The following is a 13,788-nucleotide window of genomic DNA, read 5'->3' as shown; positions in this document are numbered from 1 at the left end:
AATTAGTACGGAATAAATAATAATTACCTGCACAAAATAACTGGTAATATGATTTTTGTAGGTCTTAAAGGAAATGACTAATCCCATCTAAAAGCTTTATTCGACATACATTAAAATTTCCAGTTAACTAACACCAGTATCACATTTACTAACTACCCTCAACAGCTTGTCAAAATATTTCTGAGAATTTCCGCTTTTGGGATATCCGACTGGTTCATTCATATCAAAACTAGTTCTTTGGAGAACCCCCTACAAGGAAATGTGCTTTTATTGAAATATTTTCCTCTCAATACCAAAATTGCAAAATGTCCTGTATAGCTAGCCAGGACATCGGTTTCAAAGACTGGTATTGGCTAAGAAGTCTTCAAAGTTGGAAGAGGCTTGTTTCTACTACTGTTGCTCATCATCAAATGTGATAAACCCATAACATATTCAAAATGATGAGAATGCTTATTTGAAAGGGGGAAGAATGTTATTGTTCTGAAATCCCGTTTAGGGTGAATAAGGCATGTAGGTTCGTTCAAGGGAAAGAATGTAAACAAAATAATGTTCGCAAAAAGCAACTGAGTGGTCTTTTGTGTGGGAACAGCACCAGTCTAATGATAGGGCCATCCAAACTATGTACAATGACCATCATAGGAAATATTTTACTTTTAGTGCACCTAAACGTTGCATGGGTACAAACACCGCACCCGCTGAAAAGTTAAGTTTTAAGCATGTAAACGCCGCGGCGTTTCTTCCGAAAATTACAGTATGTCCTTGCATGAAGTAGAAAAAGTACTGTAATCCTGAAAAATTTCAATTTTCAGATTTCATTGGAAATATCCATTTTGACCAGTTGCCTTGTGATGTCAATACTTACGTAAACTTAGAAAAATATTCGTCATAAAATATAAACTTTATATTTGGGACTTACGGCTAGTTTCGACGTTAGTTTCGCTAGCAGAATTGCTTATGCAAATGAGGTTGCAAACTGTATAAGTATTTAAGATATGGCTTTAAGCCAAAAGAGAGGGAAAGACTTTTCAATCAGTTCATGTCTACTGTTAAGGCTCGCTGACATTTGAAGATGTATTGTAGTTTTTTACATTCCGCTCACTACATATGTAGTATTAACCCTTTGCACTCGAGCGGTGCCTTTCAGGCACCATTCGAATCTATGAGTTTATTTGTGTTTGACCTAAGGAATATCGCTTAAGAGATCTACTTAGCATTTTGTAGATCATAATATGAGGTGTCTGAATAGCTATAAGGATGCCTTATCTCAAATAAAAGTTGTCTTTGCAATGCTTATGCGATTAAATGTCTTATCTCAAAAATACTTGTGACCGCAGATAGGACTCTGTCTTCGACATCAGTTCGAACTCAACCTTCTTGCCGATCGCAGTATTTCTTTCAAAGTTACCGAGCCCAATAAGTATGGAACACGACGAAGAAGTTACTTCTAACAAAGATGAGTTTAATTTTTCAGCAATAACGAACGGAATTACATCACTATATAGACAACTTGCCCATGAGAACGAAGACGGAAGTGATAAAGATAGTGACGATGTTAGAGGAGCAAGAAGACGAAAAATCCAAATAATCGATAGTGAATCTGGAAGCCAAAGTGATTGTACAGAAGAGACTGAACCTTCAGAATGGACAGTGTGCACAGAAAAGCGCCTCGAGCGCAAAGGGTTAAAAGGCCTAACTTCTCATTACTACTGTCTGTAAAGCATTGAAGTTTAGTTATGATTTAGTTAAGTTAGTTTATTTCTTATTTTCTACGTTTTAGACCATAAGTGCTGGTCTCTGTATCCCAAAGTGTGGGAATGGCTGTACGCTGAGAGAAAGAAAGGGTAAATTTAACCCTTCTTTACCTTTGTTGCATCTTCTACACACAAACACACTAACATAGTTTTGAGTAAATTATATGTACTTACTACAAAGGCAATTAGAAGCAACAGTAGTACTGACACTATAAGCATTTAGTTCAACCACAATGTAACAAATGCACAAGCTCTGTGTAAAGTTCCATTTTTATCATTTATTTTCATCTATTCTATAATCCATTTCTAAATCTTCTATGATCAGCGAAAATAGCATTATAATTATCCTCTTGAATATTGGAACGGGCAAAATATGCAATCAAGTAAAATTATCTCATTGCTGTTACAGATGTTGGATGTGAAGCTTCCTTTAAAAGATGGGAAAAACACATAAGCGTTTTAGGTTTAATTTAATTTATTTGATTACGGCAAAGTAAGTAAGTGTTATCTGCTTAATGAAGGGATGCCTTCGTGGAGAACTGCCCAAGGGAAAATGGTTGGCATTGACATTAACACATAAGGAAAATCATGAAAGCGTCCACGGAGCCTGCCTGTTCGCCAGAACTAGACACTGGCTAGAAGTACTAGTGTTCAGAGATATGACCGCTGTAATATGTTACAAATATGTTAAATTTATATCTTCTCTTAAAGGAGCTTCTTGATAAAATAAATGTATTTTCGAATTACAATGCAATTCCCTTGTAATTAGGTACATAAAAGTTACAATGCAATTATTTATAAACTATGTGCATTATCGCAGATGCTAAACAGTTTTCTGAGTAGATGCTCCATATTATACAGCTTTGCAGATTAAGTAATGAAAACATAAACTCTCATTTCTGATTATGTGCTGAAAAAGATATTACCCTTTTCAAAGCAAGCACCTGATAGCAGAATCTCCAAGTTGACTACAACGTAAATATACCTTCCAGGGGGTATTGAAATAAAAGCTTACCATTTTTGTACATTTTCCACTTTATATGGGAGACCCTCTACCTTTGTGCAAGGACAAAAATACATCCATTATCTATAAATCTGATCTTTGACAGTTCTTTCATTTTATTAACTATGACAAGAAATGGAGTTGCCATTAATTCTAAATTTATTGCTTCTTCCAAAGACACTGATTTCAAGTTGTGTATTTGCTATTTGTTTGCAATTTAAGTTTGTAAGTTTTTATCAAATAACACAAAATTAGCATTACATGAAAATCCAACATATTTTCTTTATCTTTAATTTAAACAAGAAAGGTATTGGAATTTTTATTACTTTGCAAAAAGTACTTAGTAAAAAGATGGATTTCAAATTTTGAAATGTTTTTGCTATTTGGTTACTAAATTAATTAATATGATGTAGTATACTACTTAGTTAACTATGTTTTTATTGGAAACCATTTCTGTAACACAACAACAAAGATAAATAGCCTTATGTAACAGCCCGAAATTAAAATTACTAACTAAAAACAATAAACGTGGAGACATTTCTATTATGTAGTAAAGAAAGCTTTAAAATATTTTGGTAGAACTGGTCGGTCAGAAATTATGTGAAAGAAAAGTGAATCCAATTTTCATTTTTAAAAATTTTCATGTGTCAGTTTATTTTAAGCCATTTTAACTAGTAATAACAACTTGATATTGTTTCAATTTAAAAATAATGAATGCAATATCATCTACGTTTCGAAATGAGCTTATTTAGTTATGCTGTTATAACTACAAGAAATAACTGTTGATAGAACATTTCACAGCAACATAATTTTGATCTGCTATGCAAGTTTATTTATGTGTTTCATATATTAACAAATATTGAATATTTGAATGCAAAAAATAGCATTAAAATTTTTTTAAATGCCTATCTTTGAATTTAAGTCCGAACACAGCATACATAAAACAAGACACTATTACAGGACTTTGCTAGTATCCTGCTAGCAGTGCAAGGCCACTTTGTTAGAAGGAAACAACTGATTGAAAGCATGTGTTCAAATTATCACATCTGTCATTTAAGTGTGGAAAAAAGATACGACTTTTGTATGTGTATGTTTCAAAGCTTGTTTTTTTGTTCTGTAAGTATGCCAATCCCCAGGTGTGTAATTACTCTTTTACGACAAATCTGAACTGCTGCAGTTCTTCCGAAATTTGAATAGATACTTACGATGACATTACTGAATGATCTCAAAGCCATCTGCTATTTTGAACCATTTTGTAGTTTTCTTTAGAAATACGAAAGGTTATAAGTACAGGTTTTTTTTTTACACATCTACAGTTATTCTTTTCTAATTATTGTTATGTAACATAATTGCAAAATCATTTAATATTTATTTGGTCTTTTGCATAACATGTCAATACAAATTTCTTTTAAGTCATAGGTTTATAGCTGAAGTTTTTATGTGTATTTTTTTAATTTATGCTATGGAAGATATGATACAGCAATCAATGAAAAATATAAAAATTCTGCACATGTGAACATAAAATTATGGTAAAATGATTGAAAATCATATCCAATACAGGAGATCAAATTTAAAAATCCATTTTTGGGCTAAAATATTAATGCCTTGCAAAATTATTCCGACTCACGTGACAATTTTCTATAGGGGGACAAGCTTTTTTTTACGGCTTCAGACCTATGAATATCTGATCCTTTCCCAGATTTTATTAATCAGGTTTTGCTGACCTAAGATGTAATACTTTGATAAAGAAATTTTAAAAAGGTTAGCTTTTATTATTTCAGTAATTCTGAATATTTATAAAAATTGGGACTACTACAAATTTTATTAAAAATCATCTTATGATTTGAAAAAGGGCTTCAGACTACAGACTAATTTATTTAAATTGAAAAGAAACTGTATTTGATATGTTGTTTGATATGGTATGCTAAAATATTATTGCAACTGTTTAGACAACATTTAGTCTAAGAATGCTACTCTTTTAGAGAATCCAATGCATTTCAAATAAAAAATTGCAGATAATTCTTGCTTATTCTACACAACTACTGCATCATTCGCCAACGCCAACAACGTGCATTCAAAAAAACAATTTAAAAAAAAAATCTACAAAGATCTGAAAGGTTTCAGATTTTAAATTACATCCAAAGAGGCGTTTCTTTGTGTGTGTTTATTAAATTTTTTAATTTTAATAATTTAATAATTAATTTAAATTAAAATTAAACATTTTGTGTGTGTGTTTATTAAATATCAAGTTCTTCACACTTAAACCAAAAAATTAAGTTCAACAGGAATATCGCAAAATAATTTTAAAATTGAGCATATCTTTATCTTTTCCGATACGCAATCTCACGCACTGGAGATACTCCCCCCCTCCCCATACAGCTTTGCCATCGCTCATTTGAAATCCTTCAGTTTGTTAATCAAAACTTCGTTAAAAGTTTTACAAAATATGAAATCGATAATAAAACAAACTCCAAATTTCAAATTTGGGCTTTCAGATGCCCATATTCGCAGAAGGATTACGTCACTGAAAATTGGATGGCTTTAGGTACCGTTGTTTTGTCACAATGCAGAGGAACATTACATACCTTTTTATGCAGATTCTTCCTCATTTAATTTCTTCAAATATAACACAGGGCGATAGTATTTGGTGGCAATGATTTGAAAAGTGAAGCAGCCTTTTAAAGTATTCAATGCAAAACTGCAAAACGAAAACAATAGTCCTTCAAAGACAAAGCCCCTTTGGACTAATAAGTGAAAATCTGAAAGCTTTCAAATTTTAAACTATGTTCAAAGGGGCATTTTTAACGTTTGCGTGTTACCTTTATTTGTTAAATATGATGTTCTACGTACTCAAACCATAAAATTCTGTTCAAAAGTAATATCTCAAAATAATTTTAAAACGAGTGCATCTTTAGAATTTCCATTTAGCGTTATCTTTAAAGTCTCGTGTGCTGGAGATAAAAAATGGGTTTTCTTTGGTACAGTTTTGCCATTGGTCGCTTTGAAATAATTTAGTTTTTACATCAAAAATTCGTTGAAGTGTTACAAAACATAAAATTGATAATAAAACAAATTTCAAATTCAAATTAGGGCCTTCTACGTGCCCATATTCTATGAAACACAACGTTATTCAAATTTTGATAGCTATAGGTACTATTGTTTTATCATAATGCGAGAAATATAAGTACATTCATGCAGATTCTTCATTATTTAATTTCTTTAAATATAATACAGGGCGATAATATTTGGTAGCAACAATTTGAAAAGTGATTCACCATTTATAGTTTTCAACGCAAAATGCCAAAACAAAATTAATAGTCTTTCAGGGAAAATTGCCCCTTTGGACTAAAAATAAAAAAAAGCAAACAAAAAAAATAATAATAACAATAATAATAAACTGAGCTTCTTTTCTTATTAGTATTTTGTTTTATTTATTTACTGCATTTTTTCAAAACTGAAATTTGTTACTTTTAGAAAAGTTACAGGTTATATTTCGGACACTCAGTTGTTACGCTGTAGGTTGGTATTTTGATAATTTATAAAACAAAATACAGAAATTTTAACTCAGCTTTGCCTTTCTGCTTGCTGTTGCATTGCATTATGTAAAGCATAATTACATAAGAAACTTGTTGAATATTTAAAATGAATTTGAACAGAACTTCATCAAACCAGTAAAAGCGACGAATATTGTACCAAAAATAAAAAATAATTCTCCATAATTATACTTACTATCAAATTAGATTATGCTTCATAAAGCCATTCAAGAATGTGCTTATTATAACTTACTGTTGATGGCTAATTTTTATTGGAATTGTTGCTTAAATAATGTTATTCTTTACGTGTAATTAATTATATGTAACTCGGGTTAATTAAATGTAGTACTTTTTGTTTCGTGCGAATAATTAAAAGTTTTAATTTGCCAATTTTAATTATACATCTATATATCCATAAGTAAATTTGTTTAAATATTTCCAAATGCTATATTTTAATTGAATTCACGAGCATTTCGCATATTTCTGAACATTTAGTTTTTTTAAACAAGAATATTTTATAAAAATGCTATCTGTTTAAAGAGAGCATTGGAAAAACATCCTTATTTGCTACTTACTTATTTAGCGAAGGAAGTCCACGTTTGTTTGTTGTTTATAAACCACTGTATGTTCAAGCATTTCCTTAGCTATTAAACATAGCGGTCTAAAACGAAAAAGCGCAACCCTCTCGGCCTCCTACTGAGAGTTGTCATTTAAATATCTCCAGGGTTCCAGAAATAAAGGAGGCACTGGGACATCTGCATGGCCACTTTAAGGCGGTCATAGTGCTTTCGAGGTCGTCGCCACTGACCACCTAGAACAGTCAGTAACGCTTTCAAACACTTTTCCACTGACCGCCTAGAAGCGTCGGTATCGCTTTTGAAGTAGGTCTTCTTGGCCGCCTAAACCCAGCCATAACGCTCAGAGGGTAAAAGAAACAAAGTAGACAGAAAGTAACTATTAAGCTAAAGAGAAATACATATTGGCAGATATGCTGCTCAAATATCTCCCTAAAAACTCCATATTCCAGCTCGTTGCAGCAATGAAATTCAGATATGGATTTTTGAAATTCTATTAGATTAGTTAATTTTGTTTCCTAATATCCAAGCCTCTGTTTAGTAAGATGGTTAAGCAGCTTTGATTTATGAGGTTCACTCAAATCAAATAACTGTCAATACAAAAGCACAAATGAATTTTTATTTTCAATTAATAATTTGAAATCCTTCATGGAACAAATAATTCATTAAAAAATAGCACCTATGCTCTAGCTTTTCAGTAATCTTTTTAAGTCAAAAAATACATTAGGTTCCAACAAGAGTTATACAACAGAGCCAGAGGGAAAAGGGGGAAAAAAAAACTATGCACACATCTACAATGTTCTGAAATAGTTTTACATAGAAAGCCAGGAACACTATTACTCTAGTTTTGCTGAAGGAATTAGGTTGAAACACAAAAGTTTATTGACAATTATCATAAATTCATTTCTATGAAATGTTTACATACATTTCTAAATATATTTGTAACAAGAATTTCTATTTCAGCTTTCCGACATATTCCAAATATTGAAACAATATCTTTCTTTCCCAATTAAAGGCTCTTTGGACGTTTTCATAGTAACTTATCACACACATGTATTCACACATAAATATTTGTGCTTCATAGATCACTACTGATTTAAACAGAAATGGACACAGGCAATTTATCTTACACTACTTACATCTTCCTCTTCGTCGTCTTCATCTTCTGCATCATCGGTACGCTCATCACGGTCAGCATCATCTTCACTATGACTATGCCCAGATTCCGAATTACTTTCAGAATCACTGCTTTCTTGTTGTTCATCTAATCATGTAAGAAGTGCAGGTAAAAAAGAATAAACAAGTTTAAGAAATGACTGTACATTACTTGTGCATAAAATTTTTTTTCATGTACAAGTATTTCAACACAAAGGAATTTCATGTACAAGTATTTCAACACAACGGAATTTCATCTTTTCTACCGAGAATGTATTTATCACATTAAAAGATAAAAAATGAAATATCTTGCATCTAATAAAAATTTCTAAGTAAAAAAATACACAGAACTATTACTAAGGAGTTATTACAAACTTGAACACAAAATCCAAACTTGCCTAAAATCTCTTAGACCAAATTATGTCATAAAATCTTACCAGTTGTTCATGAAGCTAGAATTGAAAGTTTATAGAGTTAAAGCATTTTTCTCAAAGTTGCTTCGTAAATTTAGGAAAGCACTTTCAACATTAAAATATACCTACACTGTCTTAAGATACTATGTAACTTCATTCCTATTACTGATAAAAAGGAAAGAGTATGTGTATTGTGTATTTATTCCACAGAATGCTTCCAAAAAAAAAAAAAAAAAAAAAAAAAAAAAAAAAAAAAAAACTGCTGAAAAAAACACACTAAATACACTCAAGAAGATTAAAAGAATTTGGCAGCCATGAATTAGACAAACTTCTTGAAGAAGATATGGCTGAGATACTGAAGGAAAACGACAGATGGGAAATGATAATTTTACTGTTCATTAAATATATTTAAAAATTGACAAACTCTCTTAAACATGTAATGAATTAATCAAAAATTTCTAGAATATGGTTACTAATATATTTAAAAGAAAAATTAAATAATATTAGATACACTCTATTTACTTGCATGCCCCCCAAACTTTTACTCATTTTATATGAAAATCGAGGAGAATAAATTGCATGAGTAATTTCTGAGGTTATAGTAAAAACATAACAAATGTATTCATGGATCAAATACCAATATTATTTAGTCCTAGATTATTATTTATTTAAAAAGAAACCAACATTCTAGTATGATTATAAAGTAACGTTGTTTCTGACATATAATAATATATCTTTATTTCTACTTCATGTACCCTGAAACTTGTTCACTCCTATTTTTTCCACTGCTACTTCCTAGGTCTCAAATCATTTAATGTTGCTGGAGCAATTATCAATACAGTGTGCTACGGATTGCAACTCATCACTGTTGTCACAATTCAGTCTTTATGCCCAACGCCCAATAATCTTCAGGATCATTGCAAGTATTGCTTTTTCTTGAAGCCTTTTACTGTCATTCCTTAATCAGCCACAGAATATATACCCAAAACCCGTTAGAGTGAATTAATTATATGAAAACAATCACTATGTGCACACTTGAAAAAAAAATCTAAAGTGTTGGAAATGTGGTAATTAGGAAAGCTTGCTTTCTGAATGTCCTAAGGGGGAAATTATGTTAATATTTAAAACATTTTCACACCAATGTGTAAAAGGAGTATTCAAATACAATAATCACATTTCTAAATCTCTCAGAATAAACTTTAAAGTAATTGTAATATTGCTATGAATTTTGCATTTAAGTAGCTAATATTAGTAGAATTATAATTAAAATTGTTTTATTTCCGTGTCCAATGTAGCGTATGATAAATTTTAAGAGGAAAAAAGAATAAAGTAAAAATATAAGAGCATGGTGCATTTAACATTGATACTGTGTTAGCTGTAATCTTAACTGCATTCTCTTGTTGGTTTCCAGAAATCTTAAGCAAAGAAATTACTAGAAATTCCTCGTGATCGATTTAAAGCTATAAAAAGCCAGACAGAAAACATCTCAGCTCAGTTGTTCAGTTAGCTGCTGCTGATCGGATTAGCTTTCTCTTCACTGTGGGTTGTGGTTTATTTAATGTTTTAGCAGTTTGAAGGATAACTACTGATTATTACTGTGTGATATTGTAAACACTTGTAATAATATCTCTGAGAAAAACTCCAGCATTGTCTTATAATTCTTTTGATACGAACAAATTTTATTAACCTTTTATTAGACTTGTGCACTCAATCTATTATGAACCCTCATGCATGCTACACTTTAGTGTCAGATGTGGGATTGAATGTCAAAATTAAAAACCATGGGATGGAGAAGCAGTTGATGGCAGCCTTTCCTGCATTTAAAGTAGAGATGAAAGCTGGCCAAGAATCCGTTAAACTAGAGATGTAAGCATTTCAAGGAAAGATGGAAGCTGGATAAGAAAAATCGAAGCTGGTTAAAGAGATGAAGGCTGTTCAAGAAAGATTGAAGCAGGCCAAGAAGAAATGAAAGAGAAATTACCTGCATAGCAGAAAACTATTAAATTATTTAAGGCTATGGCAAGAAATTTTCAATGCGCTTTGGCGCATCTGTCCCATCTTTGAATGCGCTCCGGAGAGAAGTGTTTAAAAGATTACAGCAGGCTTCAATTAAAATCCCGTCAACAAAAGTTCAAGGAAACACTTCAGGAATTTGTCACGGATATTGAAAGGCTGTCTTATATTGCCTTTTCAGAGTGCCCGACAGAAATCAGGGAAATCCTGTCCCTGCAATACTTCATATATGGCATTCGGCATCCTGAAATACAGAAAGCTCTGTGAATGGTGCACATGAAGGACTTACAAAGCACTCTAGTGCACACCATGAAATTTGAGGCAGCCCAGCAAGCAACTCATAGAGACTGCCACCTAATCAGAGCTGCTAAGTCCTCGAGCCAGTGGATCAAGTGATGGCTTGTTCGGATGATTTATACGGAGAAGTCAATGCTTTGCAATGGAATAGGAGTGAGAACAAACTAAAGTGTTGGAAATGTGGTAAATGCTCCTTGTATGACCTTTTTCGATATTTTTAGTGATTTTATATAATACGTTTGAAACAGATTTTCGCTCCAGCACTTTATTTGCTACAGGTTTGAAAAGGATAATGTTTGGTAGGCCATCATGTTTATTTACATTTCACCCCTCTTTTTTCTGCTTAGGATATTTTAGTATGGTGACTCACATACCCATTCAGTAGTAAATGACATTTCATGTTACAGGATTTAATTTTCAATTCTTTCAGAAAAATACTAAACCTTTTTCAAGTTTTAACATAAATGGAATGTGTTCAAAAATATAATTTTGCATTATCTATATATGAAATGAACATGATACATGATTTTAAAAAAAAAAAAAATGAATGCTGCTGCCACCCAGCAGCAGCATTTCCTACACGTACAGTGGAATAAGTTTGTCCAACCTATTCATTTCTAACATTTTTAATTAACATACCTGAATTAAAATAATAATTTTTATCAGAAAAGGAAACTTTCAGATAAAAATATTCTTTCTAATACTAAAAGCTGGTCAGATTATTTAAATTGCATAAAGGAAGGGAAAAAAAAAAAAAAAAAAAAACCTTCAAAATTAGACATGGAAAAAATTTTTTCTACACTTTCATGAGTGAATTGGAATTTTGAATCTTTAACCTTGTAGATAAAAACTAATAAAAAAGTGGGATGCCCGATTTCCCACCTCCTGTCATAGGGTTAAGGGGCAAAAAATTAAAAATGTTCAATATTTATTTATTTGCACTATTAAACATTTCTTTGAATGCATTTGGGGGGGGGGTGCTGTTGACAAAACCTTTTCTTTAATTTTTATAGAAAACAGCTTTCGCTTATTTATAAAGCTTAAATCCTGTGACTGTCATGTCAAAAATTCCACCTAAACTGTGAACCAAAATCTTCTCAATCTCACTTTCTTCACTACTGGTTATGACATTTCCTAGATTTCAAAATGTATTATAGATTTTGCTCTTTGTTAGTTGATTGATGACTGAAGCACTGTCATCACAATGGGAAACTTTATTGTATCATTTTTGTCTACTATCACTTCTCAATATTTCTTCACAAATGCCATAATTGGAAAAGTTCACTTTTTGTCCACAATATCAGAGAAACTTCACACTTGCACCTATTCTCACCATGATATATGGCAGATGACTGATGACCATAAGTTACAACTAGCATGTTTTAAAAAAACTGCAGATACATCCTTCGACAACCTTGCAATGTTTCCTCACAGCCAATGTTACAGTAAAATATTTCAAAATATTCTTGAATTGTCTTGCTACCATTCAGAACATTTGATACAGATATTAAGACCACTTATATCTGCACTTCAGTGCATGCAAAACGCCAAAAGATGGATGTACAGTTTGGAAGAATGAATAACATAGACATCATTTACTACAAATTAAAGTACGGGACCAACAATTGTTTATACAAGACAATTTTTGTATCAGATAAACAAACAATTTCAAATATTCCCGAGACTCGGGGGGGGGGGGGGGTGAAACTTCAAATAATCGTGCATTAATATTTGCATCATCCATGCTTTTATACCTCCATAACAGATGATGGGGACAATCTTTATTCCTTTACATGTCCGTACATTGTATATGTTTTTAGATTCCAAAAAATTTATATTCTTGCATTCCTACAGCATTCACCTATTAATGAATCACAGTCCTTCTCTGGAATCTGGCTTTTCCATGGAGATCCCCAATGTATTACAGAAAAGATTACTTTCATCAGAATTAGAAATTTATTCTACAGCTAATTTTTGCTGTTACTGTGCTGAATTTATAGTCCGAAATACAAAGTCCAAGATACAAAAATACAAAGTCCGAAATCCAGACTCGTCTGGCCTTCGGTGAATTGGGATTTAGATATTAAATCTAGTAAGATCGCATGTAGAAATTAAAAAATTAAAAATATGAAATCGTGATTTATGAAATAATGAAGTATTTAGGATTTATAGGTTATCAAAATTTACAAAATAAAAGCTTAATATTTATTTGTTTACCTTACTAAACATTTCTTTCAATGTAAGTTGTTTAAGTTGCTTTGTTTTTTGTGATAGTACTTTCTTTTTAATTCTGTAGACAGACATAATCTCTTGTTAACTTACTTTGTTGAAGTCTTGTTAACTGCTTTTTCGAGAATTCCGACTAACTTGTCAATCGAAATTTAGCATATGGAAAAAATTTTTTGTTGAAAACCTCTTCAACATTTTTTAGCACATTTAACTTAAATCTGTAATCATCACCAAGCGTAATGTCAACATAAAAGGTTACTATACTCCTTTTATTATTCAATTACTGATATAAAAAAATTGTTTTCATGAGTCATTACTCAAGATGTCATGTGATGATGAAAGGAAAGCATAATAAATAATGAGTCTACTAAAACGTCCACTCCTCACATAATTTTGAAGCAGATAATGCCTTCCCCCCCCTCAAATTCCATTTTCTGATCTACTGACATCAAAATATGTTTTTGCCATACAGAACTCGTTGAAGCTCTTTTTAAAACCTTTTCAACATAATTAAAATTCAAACTTTATTCTTGGTAAAATAACTGCAATAATAGTCTTCAAAATATAACATGATGAATCAAATTAGAAACTTAAGGAAGAGCACAATTTGCACGTTACGGAAAAAATATTGTGGACCAAAATGTCGCGAAGAAAACGATGAAATGACAAAAACGTCATGCTTTAAACATCGTGGGAGAAAATGAACCAAAGAGAAAACATCGCAGTTCTAAAACATTGTGGTAAAAAAACTTCGCAGTTTAAAAACATCATCGTCAAAAATATCATGGTGAAAAATAAAGCAATGGCTTTAATAACTGC

The 13,788-nt window shown here is 31.5% G+C and overlaps 1 protein-coding gene across 2 annotated transcripts in view; it reads right to left on the bottom strand.

Moving 5' to 3' along the window:
- The window catches only part of HUWE1 (HECT, UBA and WWE domain containing E3 ubiquitin protein ligase 1), a 595,188-nt gene that overhangs the window by 250,913 nt on the left and 330,487 nt on the right, over window positions 1–13,788 (bottom strand). Inside the window, exon 53 of one of the 2 annotated variants that reach the window (XM_085806998.1) lies at window positions 7,993–8,126. In XM_085806998.1, coding sequence (XP_085663124.1) covers window positions 7,993–8,126 — 134 coding nt within the window. The remainder of the gene's footprint in view (window positions 1–7,992; window positions 8,127–13,788) is intronic. The other variant, XM_085806999.1, reaches the window with a different exon arrangement.

The sequence above is a fragment of the Stegodyphus dumicola genome, chromosome X1 (assembly GCF_044657685.1).
Source record: "Stegodyphus dumicola isolate Sdum_Otavi_A_Nest chromosome X1, ASM4465768v1".
Taxonomy (NCBI): Eukaryota; Metazoa; Arthropoda; class Arachnida; order Araneae; family Eresidae; genus Stegodyphus; species Stegodyphus dumicola.
Note: the sequence above shows the minus strand (reverse complement) of the source record. Positions and strands in the feature narration are given on the sequence as shown.